The following is a 10561-nucleotide window of genomic DNA, read 5'->3' on the forward strand; positions in this document are numbered from 1 at the left end:
AAAAAAGGGTTCAAATGGGATAAAATAGATTGTGCCTCATTTATATAATTTCGTAGCATGATTTACCAAAGGTTTTGTACCAGTTGGTGAAACGACAAGAAATATATTAATACTTGTTTTTCAGGAGCGAAGGGTTAGGAAAATGTATTGACGGTCCCTAAGTGAACCACTGCGCGTGAGAGGAGGGGCCGGCAGAGAACGGCTGGCCGACATTAGCGCTCCTGTTTCGGGGCAGCGTGAGCTGGACGCCGCTAACTCCGCGGAGCTCGAATATCGAATATCCAACTTGAAACTAACTTCACTGCGGTTGTGCAATGCTAGGTGATGAACCACTGCTGAAAGTTGATACTGACTTATAACAGCTAAAAGAAGCAAAACACTGGCTAAAGGCCAAAAGGTCATAATGAAGCAAAATGCTATGTAAAAGTCAAAAGTAGCAAAATACTAACTATAAGTTGTAAAATGCTAAAAGTAGCAAAAGGCTAGGTAAAAATTAAAAGCATACAAAATGGTAGCCAAAAGTTTCAAAATGTTGGCTAAAAGTTTAAAGTATCAAAAGCCTAGCTACAAGCTAAAATAGCAAAAGCCTAGCCAAAGGTACGAAAAGGCTAGCTAAAAGTAGCAGAATGGTAGCTAAAAGCTAAAAGTAGCAGAGTGTGACAAAACTAGAGCAAAAACACTGCAGCAGATTTCCGACAGAACAATGTTTATGAAGGATTTTAAGAAAACCCAATGCATTTCTATGGGGAAAATATTTGTAAATAAAGGTAAATATTTTTAAAAATATAGAAATTAGAAAAACTAAAGGTCACAGCACCCATCTCTTGAATCTGCTGAATAATTTGATGAACAAAAATGTCTAGAATAGCAAAAAGTACGCAGAAGTACAGCAGTTAGAGTGCAAAACAAAAATGAACAAAAAAATAAAACGGCAGAAAAAGATGCGCTCACACAAAAAGTCAACGAGCTTCACGAAGCTCCAAAAATATTGATCAGACTACTTTAAAAGATGACAAGAAACTAATAAAAAGAGCAGAAATGTGACGCGACTCCAGGCAATAAGAGTTAATGAAATAAAGAAAGGTGCTGTGATCATCAGTCAGCAGGTTCCATCAGGCTGCTGGAGCAGAGCTGCACACATCGATCAGCCGGTGTACCTGCAGCACCTCCTCCTCCTCTGCTCTTCCTCTTTGGGTTTTTTTTTCTTCTGTTTTTTTTTTTTTTTTTTTTTTTTTGTACTTCTTTCACTCTCAGGACTGGAGCGCAGCCATGAGCTCCCTCGCCGCTGTCTTCGCCCTGTGTTTGGGGTTTATTGGAGGTGAACCCTCTCCGTCCTGCCCGAGCGGCCAGTTCCTGCTGAAAAATCAGTGCGTCCTGTGCCACCCCACCTGCTCCGAGTGCGCCGGGCACGAGCTGTTCCACTGCACCACCTGTGGAGTTTGTGAGTGAGGGTTTTGTTTTTTGTTTTATGACAAATACTTCAACGTGGGGTTTAAAATGATGTTTGCTGGTGACTGAATGAGTGTGGATGTGTTTATTTTTCACATAATGGGATGATAGAGCCTCCTTGTTTCCTCCTAACCAAGTTTTCTTTGTCATTTATGACACAAATGTGGAAAATCTGCTCATGTTTTTGCCTGCTGTTGTGCCTTTTTTCTTGGCCCTGCAGATTGTAAAAAGCCATTCAGGATCATTAACCCGAGAGAGAGAAAAAAAAGCCTTTCTTTTTCTTTTTTTCTTCTTCTTCTTTCATTTAATGGTTACCAAAGCGGAGTGCTTTAAAGGCTTTTGCACTGAAAGAAAGGCATTCAGCTTGGGTTTACTCTTGTTAAACATTCAAAGATTGGCTGTAGAAACTTGTTGATTTTTTTCTCTGCCACAGGGGCCACCTCCCACTCAGGTTTAAAAAGAAAAAAGAAAAGAATGAAGATGTGATCATTTTTCTTTTTCTCAGCGTAATCTGATCATCTCATAATGGGGTCTTTGTTAAACGGAGGTGGGGAAATACAACCCTCGGAAAGTGATTCCTGTGGCAGAGTCAACCTGCAAGAGTCTGTTATTTTTAAGACCTCCCCCCCCCACCAACCACACCACCACCACCACCACCCAGTCATGCATGAGTCCTCTTAAAGGACAACGTGGTGAATCATTGCTGTTTGGTGCCATTCTCCACCTCTCTCTCTCTCTCTCTCTCTCTCTCTCTCTCTTTCTGCACGCCGTAGCTCGTAACGCCACCCGTCTTCGGTGCAACGGCGCTGAGGATCATTCTGCAACTCGTCTGCTTCCAGAGGCGCCTCAGGTGCTCGGCGACAGTGGCAGGTGGCAGAGTAATAATCATTAGATCTGTCAAATAACAAATACCAGACTCTGTCTGAGGCTGCGATCCCTCATCTGTGTCTGATTACTCCTATTTGAAGCATCATCAGTCAGGAAGTGATTTTCATGCCGCCGTCTGTTAGTTGCAGTCAATACGCCGAGCCGCTGACACTCTCTGCTCTCCTCGTTTTTTTTTATTACATGTGTGATTTATTCCCCAAATCCCCATAATAATCTGCGCCGATCCACTCGGTGAGCCTCTCCATCTGTTTCAGTGGAGGCACAAAGTGTGTGCCATCGCTCTTCAGTCCTTTGAGCTCTCTTTCATTACGAGAATCAAAATGTCTTTTGCGCTCACAGCATCCTCGCCAGAAGGGAAAAGGTAAAAAGGCTTGAACTCTATGATAAGTCCTCCTTGTGTCGTCCCCCCCTCCCTCAGATGAAGACGGACAGGAGCGTTTCCTCCACCAAGGTTGTTGTCGGACACACTGCCCCAGGGGACTCTACCCTGACAGGGGTCACTACGCGTGCCTGCCCTGCATAGACAATTGTGAACTCTGCGCAGATGGCAACTTATGTGCCAAATGTAGGGAACACTACAAACTGCAGAACGGGCTCTGCCAAGCTGCGCAGTGTGACACAGGTAAACTTAAAGCGAAGTCCATGTGTGGGCTGTAACTAAAGGAGACAGACGTTCATTGTTCTGGGACTGTGTGTGTGTGTGTGTGTGTGTTTCAGGGCAGGTGCAGGACCCAGATACAGGAGAGTGCACTGACTGTGAAATGGGCTGCAAGACATGCTCTACAGGTCTGTTGTTGTCCTAATGTAAAAAAAAAAAGGATCAATGCTGCAGATTAAAATCCTAATCAGGATGGTGGACAGTGCAGTTTCTTCATCTGAATTCTAATTAATCACCTTTTTTTTTTTCTTTCGTACCAGAAGACCCAGAGATCTGCAACACCTGTGTTCAAGGTTACTTTCTGTGAGTCTCTCTTTTTTTTTTTTACTCCTTTAGCTGAATAAATAGACTTTTTATGAATGCCATTTTCTCTGTCAGACAAATCAGATGCACAGGATTCAAGTTATCTGCCTGCAAACAAATGCTGCGTTTATAGACTATGTTCTTATTGGTGGCCTAATGTTTTTGTTGTTACACAAAGTCACCAGCCAAAATTAGTGAAAAATGTTCAAGAAACTGAAAATGCTTCAGTTTTTTTTAGCCCATTTTCACAATTCAAATGTTTTTGGTTCAAAATATTTTTATCGCACAATAACAGAAAACTATATATACACATATTTATGCTTTAAATGTTGCCATGTTTATTTCTTTGATTTTTCTAAAAAGAGCTCTTAGCTCTATTTATATCATGGTATCTTATGATATAAGATATCATAATGTTAGACAAACATCTCATGAACCACTGGTTGGGTTTTAATTAAGACATTCAGAAAAAAAATATTGGACATGTCTCTACAGCTAATTAATTCTAGCAGTTAATCCAGTTCTAAATGGCTACCACAGCTAATCAACATTAGCGAACACAAAAATGGCTGCAGCTCAGTCAATTTTACTGATACGCATCACGTAATAATGTTATGTAATGCGCTACACAATTCCCTACGTGGTTCAGTAGAATTTACTGACTTATTTTTACATTTTAAGACCAAGAAATACCTCCCAGGTTTGGTTTACGTCATCCTATCACCTCAAACTGGTTGCAGGCCGAGAACAGAGCTCCAATTGTGAACTTCTCCCTGGAGTTTGCGCCTCCTGGTTTTGTGTGAATCGGGTTACCAGCCGTTTTCTGTTACCTGAGCCTCGGTTTGAGACCCAACGGAGCACGGTATGAAGAGTGGAACACAAAGAAAAAAAAAAAAAAAAAGACTGCACAGCTGAGTTATCAGACGCGCAATTCTGTCTGCTCGGGTGAATCGCAGCAGATAAAGACTGGAGCAAAATCTACCAATTAACACCGAAGCTCACAGAGATACTCAGGCTTCCTGGGTGAGCTTAGGCGAGCACGAGCAATGGCTCTAGAGATTTAAAATGGCAGGGCAGATAATTTCTCCACTGACAAAATGATTACATCTACCCTGTGCAGCACACACAATTAAAATGAAACAAACTAATAGAGCACGGACAACTGTAATGTGGACACACCATCTCGCCGAGATCGACTCAGACAGTTCTTATTATTTTTCCTGGGAAATTCCACTATTTCAGGCTCCTCAGGCAGTGATGAAAATGTTAAAGATATGAAAGATTGACAGTTTTGGCATAGCTGTGAATCACTACGACCCATGTTCTTCTTGGACAAAACAAAAAGAATCGCAGCATGATGGATGCTTGGTATTTGTTGGCATTTATCTTTCTCCCCAAGGTGCCATGCAAAGGCAGCTAAACTGGAATATGGCCGCGTTTCATTCTCGGAGCAGTTTAAGCCCTTCTCCTCTTCGGATTTATTCAACTTCAGACACCATTTACAGCATTGTTTCACGCGTTTCTAATACATTTATGCTCCTAAAGGCCTAAAGTTGCGAGGGGAATGCAAATGGGTTCCCCAGGAAATGGATAATCTCGTATTTGCACAGAGGGTTGCTCAAACATCCCGCAGATTCTTACGAAGAAGACCGTTTCCCAGCTGGAGAAAGATCCTGGTCTCCATCAGCAGCTATTGTGAGTGAGCTGATGGATGCAGTGTGACGCCTCCAGCTGTTCTTCCTCAAACAACGACCACATCTTAGCACCGACTCCAAGGCAACACAGTTAGGAATACAGATGGAAGTGTCAATGCTTATATTCTTTCAGAGAGGAGGGCAGAATAGGTAGCAGGGTATCGGCCTGATAGACAATTTAATTTTAAAATGAGGAGCCTTTTTGTTTTCATGTTATTTTTTTGTAATTCAGAACCTAAACTTGTGATACTTTTTAAATAATTCAGTCAAAGCCAGGAGGTAAAGTCGACATGTATGACTATAGTACATTTTAAATCAACCACAGTTGACCAAAGTGCTGCACAAAGTTTAAAATATAATGGCAATAGATATGAACTTCAGTAACTTAAATACTTAAATTTTAAATAAAACATTAAATTTGAAGATCTTCAGCCTAACCGTGAAAAGTGAAGTGCTTTCTGAAAATGGAGCCCAGGAGAAGCCTAACGAGAAAAGGGTGGGACCTGAAACGAAGCCTTGAGGTTTCCCGACGATTTACAGTTGAATAATGCATCCTTAAATGGAGAGAGGAAGTCCTGTCTAATAAATATATCTGAAATCGTTCATTGCCAGAGTGTGAGTCCAGACATCAAAGGAGAAAGTTCTGATCTTACTGCAGTTGGATCCCGCAGCACCAGGACGGCAGGACAGTCAATATGCAGTTAATAGATAATAAAAAATGTATTTTCTTCATTGTGGCATGTTTTAAAACCAGGCAAGAAGGTGATGCAACAAGTTCAGGACAGGAATCAAACTAGAGAATTTGAATTTTCTGTGTGAATGCTGAGCGCTAAAGGACTTTACTGAAATCTGTTAAAAGCTAAAAGGAGCAAAACAGCTAAAAGCTAAAAGTATCAAAGCTTATCTAGAAGCTAAAAGTAGCCAGAGGCTGGCTGAAAGCTAAAAGACAAATAAAACAGAGAGGAACATTTCGCCTTTAGATGAGAATGAAACCACTAAGGACTGTGAAAAGGCAGCCTACCTTACAGTTTCCTCTCTGTTTGCCATCCCTATTGTTGTTCGAACAACTGCACCTTTTGATAAGGAGAGCATTGAAGTCAACAATGCAGCTGCAGGTGTGCTGTGGGCTGACACGGGGCACGTCGAGAACCCTGGTTTCAGATTGTTTTGTCTCATGTGGACAGAAGCGGCATATGGCAGCATTTTCTCATGGCTTGAAAAACGCCAACAGACCGCAGCTGCTTTCAGCAACTGTTTGATATTTCTGCAGTTTTGTCAGCCTATTGTACGTACACAGATGAAGTACACACACAGGTGAAGCTAAATAATTTGCTTCACGTAAATGTACAGTGTGTAAATGAATATTATGAGGGGTATTTTCTGACAGTTTCAGACAGAGGTGCCGCAGACACTGCCCTCAGAGCACCTACGAGGACCTCAGCAGTGGAGTCTGTCTGTCCTGTCCAGCTCCATGTGAGGACTGCAGGACCAACACCCACTGCATCGCCTGCTGGCCCGGTTACTTCCTCAACGGTATCACTTCTTTCTGTTTTCCTCACTTTTCCTCACACGAACGGATTGCAACTTTTGATTTTGTCCTGTGCCGTATTTGAAGAGCGTCTTTGGCATGCTTTCAAATCAGGGAGTTTGCAAGGATTTATCCTTGCTCAAAACAAACAATTGCCCCTCTGAGTCTTCATTTGGTTTGCAAATCAGGTGCATGTCAGCAGGTTTTGTAGGAAAAGATATGCAAATTTTTGGGTTTACACAAATAAGGAATCATGGTTGTGTTCTTCTCCATGGGCACGTGAGAAAAAGCTTCAAGACTGTAAAATGAATGGGGAGTGATAGATTTTCAGGCATTCTGACACGTTATTAAAATATTAGTTACATGTTTTCAGTCTCAGTTTGGATCTGGAATTATCGCCCGCCCCTTTAGGTGAAAGGGCGATAATGTTTGTGTCCGTGTCTCTGTGGGTTTGTTTGTCCTAACTTTTAGCTAAATAGCTTAGGAACTACTGAGCAGATTTTAATGAACCTCTCAGAAAGTATTCATTCGATGTACGTCTACAACTACCTAACTTTTGGAGTCAACCTAATTCAAGGCGACTGGTACAGCCAGCTGACCATACAAAAGCACAAAAATGGAAACAACTTAGTCAAATTGACTAAGACTGAGCTAAAGATTGATGAGGTCGTGTCAGGTTGGCAGGAGAGAGAGGCAAACCCAGAACGCAGACTCATTTTCAGAAAAATGTAATAATTTATTTAAAAATAAAGAAGAGATCAAAAGCTGACGAGGCAGCAAAAAGCTGCACAAGTGACCAGACGAGGCAGGAGACCAAGACAGCGCACGAAGCGACGATGAACCAGCAGTGAGTGGAGGAAATGACCAGGTTTTAAAAGCAGAGGGTAACTGGGTGAAGTGGGCACAGGTGACATGATTACAAAACTCGGAGCAGGTGTAGACGGGCGTGACAAGCAAACGAGAGAGAGGCCCGGTCCCAATACTCACACTCCACCCTACGCCCCTCTATGAAGCGTGTACTCAGTCAATGCGCACAGAAGGGTTCGTGTGCAGCAGGTTACAAGCATGCAAAAATTGGAGAATTGGGACAGTATGGGTTACGTTATCGACTTATGCCTCTGGGCTGTAACTGTGACATCCAACATGGTGGACAGGTCGCTGTTTTGGTATTTTAAGAAGGTGCCAGTACAATTTTAAAAGTACAGTTTAGGTATTTTTGCTTTCCAAAGTCATTGCAGGAGATATTTGGCTGTTCAAATGTGTTATGTTCTGACTTGTTGAATACGGAGCAAAGTTTGATAGTATTCACACATGTACAGCAGAGTGAAACAAGAATTATTTCAATACTTAATAATTTGTCATCATGAGATGATTTTAATCTGAAAGTCTGCCTTAAAAGGCTTTGGGCGATATGCATCCCTTCATGGGATGCTAGGTTTTTAATATCAAAGGTTTTCAGGCTAAGAGGTTCAGTGGTGTGTCCTGGTACACAGATACAATTTATAACAAATCCTGAAAGAAAAAATGATTGTCCATTAGTCTTTCAGGTGACGTGTGTTTTGTTTTATAACCCAAACATCATGACTTCCTCTGCTGCTGTCAGGAGGGGAGTGTGTGAAACAGTGTCCGCTGCACACCTTCAGTGAGTCCAGCGGGTGGCGCTGTCAGCCTTGTCACGTCTCCTGTCAGACCTGTCAGGGCCCTCATTCGTCAGACTGTCAGCTCTGTCTCAGTGGGAATCATCCTCTGCATGGACAGTGTCCTCAGGTCCAATGTCCACTTGGAGAGTACTTTGATGGTAAGTGGAACAGAAGAGATAAACTCTGATTTCTTCTCCTTCTTGTGATAAAAAGACTTTATTTTAATATAAATCAGTGAATAGCTTTGCAGGTGTGTTTCGCTGTATATATTCAAACTCTTATTGTTTTCCTATTTTTTTATTTATCTTTATGGTTTTTGGCCATCTACCTTTTGCAGACTTTCTGCTATTTTAGTCGTTCACATATCAAAACATTCGGCTCATTCAGGACATAGGTGATATGACTTCTGGATTTTATAACTTCTATACTTTTCAAAAAATTTTTACTTTATTTACAGATATTTTCCCTGTAGAAACACATAGGGATCTCTTCAATTCCTTTAAAAACACAATATTCTCTAAAAGCTACTTCAGCATACTTGCTCTATTTTTTTTTTTTTTTTGCTTCTTTTATCCAGAAGACAATAATAGACAATAGTAATAGACAATAATAGTCTTTTTCACTGTAATACAGCACCAGAAAGTCTTCTGCAAGCATGTTGGTAATGAGGAAACAGACTCTGGAAACCCCTTAAGTCCAGATTTAGTGCAGCATTTAGAGAGCGAACTAGCCCGTGTGATTTACTAATAAATTCTTTCTATTTCTTTGTTGCTAAGCTGCTTCTGAGTACTGAACATGAAACAAATCAGCACATATAGTGGAATTTATATAAAGATCCAATATTAAAACACTTCTTTCCTGAAGGCTTCATTTTTTATGAGACAGAGCAAAGAGAACTTTCCCACTTTTCTCCATAAAACAATTTATTTAGGAGTATGTTTTAAATTGTACCACAAAGGAAATACAAGAACAACAGTTTACCAAATCCAGCTCTAGATGGCTTCCATGCATTGTGTCCTAACGGGTGTTTTCATGTGCTGCACTGCACTCTTATTAGAGAAGCGCTTTGCTAAACATAAATATGCAATCTGGGTCAATAATGAGGACTAAACCATGTCAAATTGCTGCTTAGTGACTTTGTTTCTACAAACTCAGGGTAAAATAAATTCTATAAATGCTTATGTAGACAGTTAAAATGTTGCATTGTGAAATAGTCTATGGACTATTCAAAGCCTAATGAGCAAATTAATTATAAACTCATTGTGGTTTTGCATGTGTATGAACTAATGTGATGTTTTCTTCACATCTCCTGCATTTTGGACACGTCGTTGTGTTTCGTTTCAATGTATTTTCTCGCACAACTTTTCTTTTTTCTTCGTTTTGCCGTTGAACTCGTTTCTGAACAGGTTTTCCTCCTCACTTGTCAGATTTGTTGGTGTAAATTTCCAGCTTGTAAAAGTGTTTTCAAAATGATTGTAAGCAGTCCCCCCGTCCCTCCCCCTCCCCGCCGCCCGCCCAAGCCTCTGCCTGACAAATGAAGCCGGCGTGTCTCTTTGGCTTTTCTCCTCTCCTTTATAGGTGACTATCACAGTCATAAAAGACACCATAAAGAAAGTGAGAGAACAGCATATCAGCAAAGTCGTGTCCTACTTGGCCCGTCTGACTCTGATAACGTGACATTTGACTGATTCCTTTAGGAAAATAGCCGCTTGTGTCTTTTCGGGCACTGTTTTAGTACAGGGCTTTAAGTGTCTCGCTCCAGGATACTATAAAAAAGTGGCTGGCTCCTGATGGTGAAACAACACCCAAAGGTTCCTTCGCCTCTGCCCTTTTCTGACTCTTTATGTACTTTCCTTCTAAAGTCTGAATCAACAACACTGGGAAACAGTGCTCTATTGATATCAGCCCTTATCTGGTTCAGCTCCTGCTTTATCTCTTTTCTCATGTAGTTTAACCTTGGTCTAATATTCCTGATGAGAAACTTTATGTAGCAAAGTAGGTTTTTCAACTAGATAATGTAAACAAAATAAATATAATTTGATTTTAACATGAAAATAATTTGTTCCGTTTCAGCAATGATACAGTACTTGCACCTGATCTGGTTCGTTTCCCTTTAGTTATTGACCAAAGGCATCAATCATTAGCATGTGGTTAGCTCTAGGATGTTTGCTGGTGGTGTCAGACCGACCTGTTTTATAGTCATACTCTGCTTTTTGAGACTTTGAATACGAAGGAGGTTTCTCTTATCCGCCTTCACGTCGTTGTTTCAACAACAATGTTAGATGGTTAAATTTAAAAGTAAGTGTGTGCATAATGGGCGAAACCCACAGACCCACCTTTGCTGCTCAACCCACAAATGCAGTGCATGCGCAAACGTGGCATCTTTTAAGAGGGGTGGGTG

At 41.2% G+C, this 10561-nt stretch overlaps 1 protein-coding gene across 2 annotated transcripts in view; it reads left to right on the forward strand.

The window, feature by feature from the left end:
• The first annotated feature begins 947 nt into the window (after positions 1-947).
• LOC108229884 (proprotein convertase subtilisin/kexin type 5) overlaps positions 948-10561 on the forward strand; it is a 16259-nt gene continuing 6645 nt past the window's right edge. The window contains exons 1-6 of one of the 2 annotated variants that reach the window (XM_037978028.1): positions 948-1441; positions 2756-2959; positions 3055-3123; positions 3259-3298; positions 6380-6525; positions 8124-8318. In XM_037978028.1, the coding sequence (XP_037833956.1) occupies positions 1270-1441; positions 2756-2959; positions 3055-3123; positions 3259-3298; positions 6380-6525; positions 8124-8318 (826 nt within the window). In that variant the 5' untranslated portion in view covers positions 948-1269. Of the gene's footprint in view, positions 1442-2755; positions 2960-3054; positions 3124-3255; positions 3299-6379; positions 6526-8123; positions 8319-10561 lie in introns of both variants that reach the window. The other variant, XM_017405596.3, reaches the window with a different exon arrangement.

This window comes from Kryptolebias marmoratus, linkage group LG11 (genome assembly GCF_001649575.2).
Source record: "Kryptolebias marmoratus isolate JLee-2015 linkage group LG11, ASM164957v2, whole genome shotgun sequence".
NCBI classification, from domain to species: domain Eukaryota; kingdom Metazoa; phylum Chordata; class Actinopteri; order Cyprinodontiformes; family Rivulidae; genus Kryptolebias; species Kryptolebias marmoratus.